This window comes from Scyliorhinus torazame, chromosome 7 (genome assembly GCF_047496885.1).
Source record: "Scyliorhinus torazame isolate Kashiwa2021f chromosome 7, sScyTor2.1, whole genome shotgun sequence".
NCBI lineage: Eukaryota > Metazoa > Chordata > Chondrichthyes > Carcharhiniformes > Scyliorhinidae > Scyliorhinus > Scyliorhinus torazame.
The window spans coordinates 13,337,699-13,352,223 of record NC_092713.1 but is presented as its reverse complement, the minus strand read 5'-3'; the positions used below and the strand labels follow the sequence as shown (position 1 = coordinate 13,352,223).

The 14,525-nt window shown below is 47.3% G+C and overlaps 2 protein-coding genes across 2 annotated transcripts in view; one reads left to right on the top strand and one right to left on the bottom strand.

Annotated features, from left to right (window-relative positions):
- Positions 1-3,472, bottom strand: part of LOC140427252 (di-N-acetylchitobiase-like) — a 44,754-nt gene extending 41,282 nt beyond the window's left edge. The window contains exons 1-2 of the mRNA XM_072512851.1: positions 3,202-3,472; positions 1,388-1,526 (exon numbers count right to left, since the gene is read on the bottom strand). Coding sequence (XP_072368952.1) covers positions 1,388-1,526; positions 3,202-3,393 — 331 coding nt within the window. The 5' untranslated portion in view covers positions 3,394-3,472. The remainder of the gene's footprint in view (positions 1-1,387; positions 1,527-3,201) is intronic.
- A 10,179-nt stretch (positions 3,473-13,651) lies between these two features.
- Positions 13,652-14,525, top strand: part of LOC140427251 (di-N-acetylchitobiase-like) — a 53,901-nt gene continuing 53,027 nt past the window's right edge. Inside the window, exon 1 of the mRNA XM_072512850.1 lies at positions 13,652-13,898. Coding sequence (XP_072368951.1) covers positions 13,749-13,898 — 150 coding nt within the window. The 5' untranslated portion in view covers positions 13,652-13,748. The remainder of the gene's footprint in view (positions 13,899-14,525) is intronic.

Genomic DNA, 14,525 nt, shown 5'->3' with positions numbered 1-14,525 from the left:
GCCACCCCCTACCCCCAGCCCCAGGAGAAGTCCCCCCCCAGCCTGCAGCATGGATCCCGGATGAGTATGGCGGCACTGGACATTGTCCGCAGCTGGCACGCCAGGTTCATTTTTACAGTTTAGTTTTGGATTGGAATGCGAACAAACAAGAAGCTGTGGTCTCAAGCAGTTCAGTTAAAGATCTGTCTGTGAGCAAACTCGCAGTTTCTGGAGAAACGGTCAGTTAAAGATTTGAAGGTGGACAGACCAGCAGCTTTTCTTAAAGCAGTTTAACTAAAAAGCTTTTGCCTGTGAATAGGACATCCGTTTCTGGAATGGCTGGTGGTTTAAACAGTAGTTGCGTCTGCATGCTGGATTCTGAAGGACATCGCTTTCTCAAAGTGGTTTATCCCAAGAGATCCGTTTACAGCAAGTATTCCTGAGTCTGCTAACTGTATTTAAAAGTGGTGTTTGACCTGAGGTGGGTTTTGTTTGAGTGGAGGTAAATATAGCACTATGGGTTATTGTTTAGTTGCAGTATTAAGCATCGTTAAGTGGGTAAAGGTAAGCTATTTTTCTTTATGATGTTAAAGTTGGGAATACTGGAATTGCCAGAAAATTCCCTAAAATATATGGCACACAAAGAGGCCTCTCCACCCAACTAGCCCCTGCCGATGATTCTGCTCCATTTCAGCCTCAAACCTGTGAACATTATGGGCTGGATTCTCCGTAGCCTGACGCCGAAATCGTAATTGGCGATTGGGCGGAGAATCGATTCCAGCAGCGAAGTCGGGGCCAGCGATGGTTTCATGCCGGTTTGAGAGTCTCCGCCCCCTCCAAAATGGCGTCACCACATTGCGCGCCGCGTGCGTCATCAGCAGGCCCTTCCATTGATGGGCCGAGTTCCCAACGGCGTGGTCTCAGCGGTCAGGAACCCACCGCGGCGGCTGCGGACTGTGTCCAACGCCGCCGCACTCGGCCAATATCCGTGCCACTGGCCGGAGGGGGGGGGGGGGGGACATCCGCGAAGGCAGGGGCCACTGGTGGGGGTGGTCAGAGGATGGCCTGAGAGGACGTGGATAGCGGGTTGTGTCCACGCACAGCCGGCGCCATGTTGTACAACGCGACCACTGCTGGTCGTCGGCGTGTACATGCACGGCCATGGACCCGGCCATTCTCGGCGCCGGAACCGGGAGTTTCACCCAGCACCGCTGCTACCCACTCACCGGTCCTGGAATCGGTGAGGGGTCGGCGCCGATTTATGCGTCGCAAAACGCCCGCAAATTCTCCGTTCGAGCCGGCACTTAGCCGCTAAAACGGAGAATTGAGCCCTATGTATCCCTCAATAATACCTCTTGGATTAGATGGTAGAAAGTCAATCTCTCCATGAGAAGATTCATTACAATACCTTTCAGGACAATTCGAACACCTTTTTCATGAGCATGACACAGAAGCTCATCATCAATGATTTGCATGGCGACAATTACAGTGATCTTCGACCAATCATAATGTTTCCAATCCATTCCTCCATTGTCAAAAACAAGGACCTGGTACAAGAAAAGAGGCTGTCAGCTGCAGGAATAAAAGACACAGGGCTGGATTCTCCGATTTTGAGGCTATGTCCGGCGCATGTGTCTAGTTACGATGAAAAAGTCGGCGCCACCCCTGCACCGATGCTCCACCCGGTGGGGGGCTGGCGGCTGCGCCGCGTAAACCCCCCCCCCCGTGCGTTCCCGACAGAAACAGCCAGAGAATTGCCGGGTCCATAGCCGTGCCTGTGCACAGCGACGACCTGCAGTAGTCACGTCGTACAACATGGTGACAGCCGCGCGTGGACCCGCCCTACCAGATAGTGTGCCCCTGGAACCCCTCTTGCCACCCCCGGACCACACCCACCAGTTCCCCCAGCCCCCGCTAAAGCCCCCCCCCCCCCCCCCCCCCTCCCCGGCCAGCTGAAAGGCTCCTCCTCCCAGCTGTGACACAGTCCGCAGCCACAACGCGAGGTTGACGGAACGTCAGACAACAAATGATCCACGTCGTTGGGAAGTCAGCCCATTGGGTGTGGAGCCTCGAGGAGGGCCTTCAAGTGATGTCCTGAGGCCGTCCCAATGGTGTACGGCGCACTCACCGATGATGCCTTTTTGGAGGGGGCGGAGCATCCAAAAACAGGTGCCACCCCCGATTTTGATGTCAGAAGGGATTCTCCATCCGATTGCCGAAAGCGATTTCGGCGTCGGCAAGGGGAGAATCCCACCCATAATTTAACATATCTAAAAATCTATATTTCCTATGACTTTCATTGTCCCCAGGCTAGGGCATCAGGAAGGGTTGATGAACACATCCAGTCTGCAGATTCTGTTGCTGGAGATACTGTTGCTGACACACTGCTCACTGAACAACATTACTGTGAGGGAAATACTGACCTCATCAAATACACAACAGCTACATAGTGATTTGATATCAATGCTTGTTGAAATATTCGCTAAGTTGTATTCAGTTTAGCCATGAGCAGGATCCCTGTTTTACAATGACTGAGATCAGATCACAATTTTATTCCATGTGATTCCAGGATTTTTAACTGGTGTTGTGGGGAATCAACATTCTGTGAAAACTGTAAACTTTAACCCGGGTATCAGTCTGTCAGAGTGAGATCCCACATCATTTAAGATTCTACACATCAGAGAAACATTTTAAAATAAACATTTTACTGGTGCTGCACTTGTTCAAATATCTGTGCATTGTTCAATATTACAGATGTCCTATTTTACACAGGCATAAATACACCAAGATTAACACTTTAACATATATTATATATCATACGATTCTTTTTGTATTTGAACAACAGTCTGAGCTGCTCCTTGTGTCTGTGCACTAGCTTCACCTGCCCCCCACCCTGAGCCTGGTCCTGATCCTGGGGTTGTGTTCAGGACCCCTCTCCAGCCTGTATCTCCCCGGGAGCCCAGGCTGGAGGGTGACCGGTTAACGCTCTCCCCCAACCGAACCCAGGCCAGTCCCGGGGGAGTAGAAAGAACATCCTAAAGAGGGCAATCTGTCAGAACTTCCACAACAGTGTGGGTGAAAGGAGCTGAACCACATGATGAAAGTCACCAGTTCACAGCCCAATGCTCCATTCCAAGTGTTGCTGCCCAATACACTTCAAAAAAACAACTTCAAATCAATGAACTCTTTTCCCGAGGGAATTTAATGCTCTGACACACCCACCTCCACTTGGAACTGATGTGTTGCGGGTAAAGGCTCACACAGACTCTTATTTGAACACGGACACACATTAATGGGGAAAACCCCGGAGGCTCCGCCGATCCACATCACCAGCACCGCCACAACCTGCGCCAATGCCAGACTCCAGCGCATCCTCTCCGCCACAACCTGCGCCAATGCCAGACTCCAGCGCATCCTCTCCGCCGGAGATGAAGATCTATCAGTCGCAGCGAGATCCTTTCTTTATACTGAGCCTCATGTGAATGATGATGCCACCTCCTGGGTCTCTCTATCTCTATCTTGCTTTGTGTGATAACAGGGAAATGTTGACGCAAGCTTCATGCTGTTAAATGTAACTTTGTAGGGAAGTTCTCTTCTCCGCGTCACTCCTCGCCTAAGGCAACATTCAACCTTGAAACTCCATTCCCTTCCTCCTCTCTGTCAATATTCCTGACCCTCTCTACTCCCACTGCCCTTTTCTCTGGGCAATGTTCCTCTCTGGAGATCACTGCCACATTCCATGATCTTTGCCAATATCCATCCTTAAATCGTGTCTCTCCTTCCTCCATGTTTTGCCCACAGTTCATCCCCGAGTTAGTTTCTGTTAGTCCTCCCAGTCTTGACCACTGTTTTTCCATTAAATTTTCTCCCTCATTTTTCTGCATCATGTTAGCATTCGTCCCTGAATATCTCCTTGCTCGCCCCTTGGGCGCGATTTTCCGTTTCAGGGGCTAAGAGCTGACGCTGGGACAGAATCAATGGACTTTAATGGCAGCGAAATTGGCGGCGTTCCCAGTGCAGTTCAACGAATGTTAATGGGCTAGCACCAGCGGCAGGAGTAACGCGAGCAATTCCAATGAATCGGTGTTCGATCCGCCAGGATCAGGATTGACACTCAAGAGACAATGGGATCCACCGCCCCCATCTTTTTGATTTGATTTGATTTATTATTGTCACATGTATTGGTATACAGTGAAAAGTATTGTTTCTTGCGTGCTGTACAAACAATGCGTACCGTACATAGGGAAGGGAGGAGAGACTGCAGAATATAATGTTACAGTTATAGCAAGGTGTAGAGAAAAGAGCAACTTAATACGAAGTAGGACCATTCAAAAATCTGATGGCAGTAGGGAAGAAGCTGTTCTTGAGTCGGCTGGTACGTGACCTCAAACTTTGGTATCTTTTTCCTGACGGAAGAAGGTGGAAGAGAGTATGTCTGGGGTGGGTGGGGTCCTTAATTATGCTGGCTGCCTTTCCGAGGCAGCGGGAATTGTAGACAGAGTCCATGGTGGGAGGCTGGTTTGCGTGATGGACTGGGCTACATTCACGACCTTTTGTAGTTTCCTGCGGTCTTGGGTACAGCAGGATCCATACCAAGCTGTGATACACCCAGAAAAAATGCTTTCTATGGTGAATCCCTGACCCCCACAGCCTCTCTGCCCCTGAACCCCATAAATACCCAAAGAACTGACCCAAATGCAGGGGCTGCAGTGAATTTAATAATCTATTCACCCCATATACAATAGCCCAAATATCGGAAATTGTAAAACAAATTCCTATCTGCCATTCCAGAACACACCCCATTGAGTTGTTTGATCAGGTCCCCCATTAGGGGACACTGCATGGTTGGGATGATGCAGAGTCATGAAACTATTATTGTAATTCATTCAAATCGATCGCATTGTACACTCAGCCCTTCCATCCGCCGTGAATGTGGGTGACAGAATCCCACCACAATTAAAAACTGAAATCCTAACAGTCATGAGTCACTCCTGGGAAGACCCAGTTGCCAGCCTTAATGGGTGCAGACTAAAGAAAGAGGATCATCTTACGGCATTTGCAAACTGCCGGCGGAATACTTTTGTTGGGGCTTATGGACCAACTTCAGATCGCACAATCTTGTAGCTCAAAACTCCATGAGGTGGACACGCACGTGAGTATCCCATGCAACGCAGGAGGGTCAAAGGACGTGTAAGGCTTTCAACCCCACCGATGCAGCCCACACAGGCTCCTGGGGTCTCTGCCCGTTTGATATGGGAAAGGGAAACGGCAAGTCCACCTCAAGGACACACGAACTGCATTGCTCCACCTCAGAGACCAGTGTGGAAAAACAAGGGAGATCCCACAGAGCAAGTGGCTGCTCTCTCCATATCAGTAGGCAGTTGAGTACAAAACAAAGAAGCAGTTTGAGAGAGCATTTGAGGCGAATGGGGGGAAGATGGGATTGGGCTATTGAGTTGGGTGATCAGCCATGACCATAATGAATGGTGGAGCAATAACCGGGTGTGCCCCATATTCAATCATTTGGGTGTTTATACCCACAGGTGCCAACAAGTGGGGAGAAAGTAGAACTGGTTGAAACAGTTGATATCCAAGTCATGGAAAGCTTAAAGGATAACCTAACACAATACTTGAATCACTTCTCTTCAACAGTCCCACCATTGTCGGAGCACTTGACAGAGATTTGGATGCAGACTCAACAAGTAATCAGGTGAGGTGAGAGTGACTGCCCTCGACATCAAGGCAGCATTTGACTGAGTGTGGCATCAAGGAGCCCGAGCTAAACTGGATATCAGGTAGAAAACTCTCCGCTGGTTGGAGTCATACCTGGCACAAAGGTTGTGATGGTTGGAGGTCAATCACCTCAACTCCAGGACGTCACTGCAGGAGTTCCTCAGGGTGGTGTCCTCGGCCCAACCATCTTCAGTTGCTTTATCAATGACCTCTCTTCCATCATAAGGTCTGAAGTGGGGATGTTTGCGGATGACTGAACAATGTTCAGCACCATTCACGACTCCTCAGATAATGAAGCAGTCCATGTCCAAATGCAGCAAGACCTGGACAATATCCAGGCTTAGGCTGGCAAGTGGCAAGTTACATTCACACCACACAAGTGTTAGGCAATGACCATCTCCTCCAAGAGAGGATCTAACCATCGCCCCTTGACATTCAATGGCATTGCCAGCACTGAATCCCCCACAATCAACATCCTGGGGGTTACCATTGATCAGAAACTGAACTGGACTAGCCACATTAATACTGTGGCTACCAGGGCAGGTCAAAGACTAGGAATCCTACAGTGAGTAACTCACCTCTTAACTCCCCAAAACCTGTCCATCTTCAAGGCACAAGTCAGGAGTGTAATGGAATACTGTCCACTTGCCTGGATGAGTGCAGCTCCAACAACACTTAAGACGCTCCACACCATCCAGGACAAAGCAGCCCCGCTTGATTGCTCCCCCTTCCACAAACATTGAAATCCTCCACCACCGACGGTTAGTGGCAGCCGTGTGTACCATCTACAAGATGCACTGCAGTAACTCACCAAGGTTCCTTAGGCAACACCTTCCAAACCCACGACCACTACCATCTAGAAGGACAAGAGCAGCAGATACCTGGGAACCCCACCACCTGGAGGTTCCCCTCCACGTCACTCACCACCCTTACTTGGAAATATATTGCCGCTCCTTCACTGTCACTTGGGCAACATTCTGGAGCTCCCTCCCTAACAGCACAGTGGGTGTACCTACACCTCAAGGACTGCACCAGTTCAAGAAGGCAGCTCACCACCACCTCCTCCTGAAGGGCACTGGCCTAATCAGCGATGCTCAAATCCCGTAAATGAATTTTAAAAAATATATTGTACCCTCCAACAACAAACCAAAGCTTTTACAAATGATGTTGAACAAATAGATTCCTCTACATTGTGGGAGGATCTGTGGAACTGGGGCTCAAATATGCAAGTGCACCATCGGACTCACATTATCTTCCATGTCCTGGTCTTAATCCAAATGATATTGATTATATACCTAGCTTGCCTCCTCTTCCGGACTCGAAAGGCATACAAGAGGTGACGATGGGGAATTAGATTCAGTAATTGGGGTAATAAGGTATGGAATCAAGTGCCTGTACTAAAGGACGGTATAATACAGGTGGTCTGAGCACATGCCTTTCTGATCCTGAGCTGGATACCTGGCCAATGACGATGGTGGTGGGGTGTAGAGGAAGCAGTCAGCATCTAGACGTTGCTTATCTTGGGTTCGACCAAGGACCAAAAGGGGTAACTATAAGAGCGTAATTAATTAATACGATTTAATTACAAAGATTAATTTGGACAGACAATAATTATAGTCTGTTAAAAGATCTTAGAGATGTTTTTTGAATTTATATAATGTTTTGGAAAGGTTAAGGAAAATTCCACACTCGGTAAAGGCTTCACCCAGTAACATGCTGATATGACAAAGGATACAGACACCTGCAGGGCCAATATCAGTAGCTGGTTCTCCAGTAACTTATTTTACAGTCTGCACCTTGTTTTCTATGGCCTAAAGTGGCAGGTGCAGCCAATGGTGCCAGGCCGATTAACAACAAGGGAAGCAACAAAGGTGGATTGGCCATGCCAAATTGCCCCTTAGTTTCCAAAGAAATGCAGGTTCGATGGGGTGACAGGGTTTCAGGAGTAGGGTGGGGAGTGGGCCTAGTCAGGGTGCTCTTTCAGAGGGCCGGCGGAGACTCGGATGGGCCGCATGGCCTCATCCTGCACTGGAGGAATTCTATGGTCCAAAGGGATTAGGGAGTAGCCACAGGAGGCTAAGGGCGAAAAATACTTTGCCTGCCTTGTGAACACCTGCAACTTGTTCAATGTAAAAGTCTGAACCAGGCAGTGCTCAAATGTAAATAATGCCTTTGCCCACGTGATCTACAATGTACAATTATGACTTGATTTCTCAACCGGGCAGTCAGATCTTTCTCTGAAACAGTTCTCTCCCCACACATTGGCGAATAAACCATCATTCTGAAACTGGGTCTTCAGACATTATTTTGTATCATAATTTGCTCAATAACACTTGCTAATAAAATGCAGGCCATTTTCCCATAACATTTGGCGACAGTTGTGCTTGATGTATTGTGCTACTGTTGAATAATAGGGGGCGGGATTCTCCGTTTCTGAGACTAAGTGTTGACGCCAACGCAGAATCCGTGGACTTTTACGACAGAAGAACTGTGCATTCCGGAAGGCATTGATGCCACTGCCGTGCTGGAGCATTGCGATTTGGCATCAAATCGGCGCCTGCCGCGATTTCGGTGTCAGAACTAATTCTCCGCCCAGTCACCTTCCCAATGTTGGCGTCAGCAGACGGAGAATCCCACCCAGGGTTCTTGGTGAAACATTTTTAAAAATATATATGTTTAGAGTACCCAATTCATTGTCTTCCTGTTATTCCTTCCAAAATGAATCACCTCACACTTTTAATGCAGAAAAGATTAATGTTAAGATTCTTGGCAGTGTGGATGAGCAGAGAGATCTCGGTGTCCATGTACATAGATCCCTGAAAGTTGCCACCCAGGTTGAGAGGGTTGTTAAGAAGGTGTACGGTGTGTTAGCTTTTATTGGTAGAGGGATTGAGTTTCGGAGCCATGAGGTCATGTTGCAGCTGTACAAAACTCTGGTGCGGCCGCTTTTGGAGTATTGCGTACAGTTCTGGTCGCCGCATTATAGGAAGGATGTGGAAGCATTGGAAAGGGTGCAGAGGAGATTTACCAGAATGTTACCTGGGATGGAGGGATGATCTTATGAGGAATGGCTGAGGGACTTGAGGCTGTTTTCGTTAGAGAGAAGAAGGTTAAGAGGTGACTTAATTGAGGCATACAAGATGATCAGAGGAGTGGATAGGGTGGACAGTGAGAGCCTTTTTCCTCAGATGGTGATGTTTAGCACGAGGGGACATAGCTTTAAATTGAGGGGAGATAGATATAGGACAGATGTCAGAGGTAGGTTCTTTACTCAGAGAGTAGTAAGGATGTGGAATGCCCTGCCTGCAACAGCAGTGGACTCGCCAACACTAAGGGCATTCAAATGGTCATTGGATAGACATATGGACGATAAGGGAATAGTGTCGATGGGCTTTAGAGTGGTTTCACAGGTCGGCGCAACATCGAGGGCCGAAGGGCCTGTACTGCGCTGTAATGTTCTATGAATATTCTATTCTATCTATGAATTTTTTCCAATTAAGGAACATCTTTGGGTGGTGGGGGCGAAACCCACGTAAACACTTGGTGAAACATTTGATGATGACAATGAAGTCAGGGCCATGGACATGAACGTAGTCGGATGCTATTTTTTAAAATCAAGGTTTGGCAGGAACTGCATGTGGAATGAATGTTTGTTTATGCTGTCCTGGCATGTGCCATCGATATCTCCCTTGTGACACGTCTTGCCTATGTGTAAGCAATGAAGTTCTTGAAGGCTATCAGTTCACAAGATTGTGGCATGATCTTCCTGCTTTTAAAAATGATTTTTCTGTCTGAGATGCCTAGCTCATGCTGATATGGTCTTACGTGTTTGTGGACATGCCGAATTGAATCAGACCCCAACCTTCGATGGTGGTTTTCCACAGTTTCTGTAATGTGGATTCATAGATTCATAGAATTTACAGTGCAGAAGGAGGCCATTCGGCCCATCGAGTCTGCACCAGCTCTTTGAAAGAGCACCCGACCTTTGGACTGTGGGAGGAAACCGGAGCACCCGGAGGAAACCCACGCAGACGCGGGGAGAACGTGCAGACTCCGCACAGACAGTGAACCAAGCCGGGAATCGAACCTGGGACCCTGGAGCTGTGAAGCAATTGTGCTAACCACCATGCTACCGTGCTGACCAAACCCCTTGCCTTTCTTCTTGTAACTGTTGTCATTTTGATTTTGAAAAATGTACCCGATCAATTGACAGACTTGCATTCCCCGGCAAGCGTTATGTTGCAGCTCTGTTGAAACGGCTAAATTTGTGAAAATATTTTTGAGATTTTACTAATTCATATTAATGTGACATTGCATCATGCCATTGGATCTAGGCACATAATGTGTCGTTGCCACCCTCAGTCCTCCAGTGTAGTGTTCAACATGGAGGAGTACTGATTCACCAGCTGAGGGGGCATGGCACATGATCATCAGCAGCAGGTTACCTTGTCCATGTTTGGCCAGGTGCTATGAGACTTCATGGAGTCCAGAGATGATGCTGAGGATTGCCAGGGCAAGCTCCTCCTGACTGTATCCCACGGTGTCGCCACTTCTGGTGATGATGTCTGGAGCATTGTCTGAGATGTGATTCTCTGAGTATGACTACGTCAGCTTGTTACTTGACCAGTCTGTGAGACTCTCCCAATTTTAGCACAAACCCCCAAATGTTACAAAGGAAGACTTTGCAAAGTTGACAGGCCTCGTTTTTCCATTGTTGTTTTGGGTGCCTGGGTCAATGCTAGGTTGTCTGTCAATTTCATTCCTTTTAGTTTGCTATGTAGCGGTTCAATACAACCACAAGCCTAGCTAGGCCATTTCAGAGGGCAATTAAGAGTCAACCTCATTTCTGTGCAGTAAGGCGTCTTACAACACCAGGTTAAAGTCCAATAGGTTTGTTTCAAATCACTAGCTTTCGGACTACTGTTCCTTCCTCAGGTGAATGAGGAGGTAGGTTCCAGAAACATATATATAGACAAAGTCAAAGATGCAAGACAATGCTTTGAATGCGAGCATTTGCAGGTAATTAAGTCTTTACAGATCCAGAGAGAGGGGTAACCCCAGGTTAAAGAGATGTGAATTGTCTCAAGCCAGGACAGTTGGTAGGATTTCGCAAGCCCAGGCCAGATGGTGGGGGGTGAATATAATGCGACTTGGCTATAAATTTCTGCTCTGCGATTCTACGTTGTTGCGCGTCCTGAAGGCCGCCTTGGAGAACGCTTACCCAAAGATCAGAGGCTGAATGCCCTCGACTGCTGAAGTGTTCCCCGACTGGAAGGGAACATTCCTGCCTGGCGATTGTCGCGCGATGTCCGTTCATTCGTTGTTGCAGCGTCTGCATGGTCTAAGACGTCTTACTGTGCTCACCCCAGTCCAACGCCGCCATCTCCACCTCATTTCTGAGGGTCTGGAGTCACTTGCAGGCCAGACCAAGTAAGGGTGACAGCTTCCCTAAAGGACATTAGTGAACCAGATGTTATTTTTACGATAATCAACAATGGTTTCATGATCATCATTACTTGCAGGTGTTTTTATTGAATTTAAATTCCACCACCTGCCATGGGGGGATTCGAACCCGGTCTGAAGAGCTGTACCCTGGGTCTCTGGATTCCCCGTCTAACGGAAATACAGTTGACCTCCCAGACGCTCTCTCCACAAATACTGCAAGACCTTCTGAGTTTATCCAGCATTTTCTGTGTTTATTGTCAAGAAGCAGGCTGATGTTATCTGCGAGGGTATCCCAACCTGGAACACCGGTTCGTGGGGAAGTATCGTTTGGTTTTGGAATGGGGTGAGGAGACAAGTGAAAACCCAATGAGAATAGTGCAGCCCAGTCATCGTGTAACAATGATTAAATTATTTCTATTCAATTAGAGGAAAGACAATTAGACACAAGCAGGACGATATTATGCTCAGGCAATTAAGTAAAAATAAGCAAGTTCAGTCGCCATAGTCCAAGATGACCATAAGATGCTCTTCCCTTGAGGGGGTTTGACTGGTGGTGATCTAACCTGAGGATCACCACCCCTCAGGTGAGGTTGAGAAGGCCGGGCCTTCATGAAGAACCTCAGCCAGTACGGGAATTGAAGCTGTTGGCTTTGCTCTGGCCAGCTGTCCAGCCAAGTGAGCGAAACCAGCCCCCAACAATGTAGGATATGAATTACTAACCACACAAACACTTTATTTATAACCTACCCCTTGTTCGGAAATATATCTACGATCTCTAAACTCCTTACAACTTCCCCATTCCCCCAAACAACATCCAAATTAAATAAATCTATAAGTTAAAACCAGCTTATAGTTTCCACACAATATAGGGAGGACACTCAGGTCAGGGTATCTTGTCCTGGTCCAGCAAAGATATTTTAACTGTGTTTACAAAGGTTTTCTGCACTGCCTTGGCTCTAATACTTAAAGGCTGTTGGATGTAAAACTTGACCGCTAGGCTGCTAATTGGGAACTGGCTTGTCTGCTTCTGCGGCTGTTAGGTGTCAATTGGCCCGCCTTTCTTCTGAAGGTCCTGGCCATTATACTCTGGTTCCACTTTCATTCTGCGTTCTGTTCATTTTGCTGTCAGCCCTTATCAAACTCTTTGCCTTTAAACATTAGCATGTGATCTCCCAATCATCGAGGTAAGGTGTTTCTACTAATAAGCTATTCACATCTGATTCTATCTAAATGCCTTCTAATCTTGTTACTGGGAGAATCGCATTTCATCCGGCCTTTTGAATCCTGGCTACTGCTGTCGTTAGACAGATTTCAACCTGTTGCTGGCAGATCGCATCCTATTATGTCTTGTTGAATTTTTGTCACGGCTGCTATTCAGCAAATCCATGAAAATTACTAGGATTAATGTTTCTCGAATGAAGACAAAGATCCAGTAATAAGGTCCACATGTGAATGTTGAAAATCTGAGATTTGAGGATGAAAGTTTACCAAGAAAAGGAGTTGTGAGAGGTTTAGGGATGAATGTTGGCTAGGACAGAGAGGTTAGGGAAAGGGGGCCAGGGAACATTGTTGGCTAAGCCAGGGAGCTCGGCATGGAATGAATGTTTCCATGGTTTCAAGGACCTGGGAAGGCAATAGCGATGGCACAGTGGCATTATCATTGGAGTGGTAATCCTCTATAAGACTTTGGGACCCTGGGTTCAAATTTCACAGCATAGAGTCAGGGAGGTTTATAGCATGGAAACAGGCCCTTCGGCCCAAATTGTCCATGTTGCCCAGTTTTTACCATTCCGCAAGTCCTAATTGCCTACATTTGGCCCATATCCCTCCATACCCATTTTACCCATACAACTGTCTAAAATAGAGTCAAAGAGGTTTACAGCATGGAAACAGGCCATTCGGCCCACCTAGGAGACGGTCATAATTGCATAGGTTAAAAATCCGGGACTGAAAGTCTGAAGATGACCATGCGTCCTTGTTATAAAGACCAATTGGGGTTCATTAATGCCCCTTAGGATATGATATCTGCTGTCCTCTAACCTATATGCGACTCTAGACAGCAATGTGGCTGACCAACATATGCCCTCTGAAATGGCCAGGAAAGCCAGTCGGTACAAGGGCGATCAGGGATGGACAACTAAAATGACACAGAAAAAGGAGGGAGAAAAACTGGCCAAGACTGGGGAGAAACTCAGGGACAAATTGTGGGCAAGATGAATATTGACAACAAATTCATTGAATGGGGAAGTCATCTTTGGAGATGAATATTGCCCTGGATGAAGGTGGTGAGCTGAATGTTCCTCAGAGATGGAGAAGCAGAACGTGGCTTCAAAGATTAATATTGACAGAGAGGAGGAAGGGAATGGAGTTTCAAGGTTGAATGTTGCCTGAGGTGAGGAGTGACGGGGAGAAGAGAACTTCCCTACAAAGTTACATTTAACAGCATGAAGCTTGCGTCAACATTTCCCTGTTATCACACAAAGCAAGATAGAGATAGAGAGACCCAGGAGGTGGCATCATCATTCACATGAGGCTCAGTATAAAGAAAGGATCTCGCTGCGACTGATAGATCTTCATCTCCGGCGGAGAGGATGCGCTGGAGTCTGGCATTGGCGCAGGTTGTGGCGGTGCTGGTGATGTGGATCGGCGGAGCCTCCGGGGTTTTCCCCATTAATGTGTGTCCGTGTTCAAAAAAGAGCCTGTGTGAGCCTTTACCAGCAGACCATGAGTTCCCAGTGGAGGTGGGTGTATTAGAGCATTAAATTCTCTCAGGATTAGGGGCTGGGTTAGCACAGTGGGTTAAATCGCTGGCTTTGAAAACAGACCAAGGCAGGCCAACAGCACGGTTCAATTCCAGTACCAGCCTCCCTGAACAGGCGCCGGAATGTGGCGACTAGGGGCTTTTCACAGTAACTTCATTTGAAGCCCACTTGTGACAATAAGCGATTTTTTTTTCATTGATTTGAAGTTGTTTTTTTGAAGTGTATTGGGCAGCAACACTTGGAATGGAGCATTGGGCTGTGAACTGGTGACTTTCATCATGTGGTTCAGCTCCTCTCACCCACACTGTTCTGAACACAACCCAGGATCAGGGCCAGGCTGAGGGTGGGGGGGCAGGTGAAGCTAGTGCACAGACACAAGGAGCAGCTCAGACTGTTGTTCAAATATAAGAGAATCGAATGATATATAATATATGTTAAAGTGTTAATCTTGGTGTAGTTAAAGCCTGTGTAAAATAGGACATCTGTAATATTGAACAATGCACAGATATTTGAACAAGTGCAGCACCAGTAAAATGTTTATTTTAAAATGTTTCTCTGATGTGTAGAATCTTATATGATGTGTGATCTCACTCTGACAGAATAATA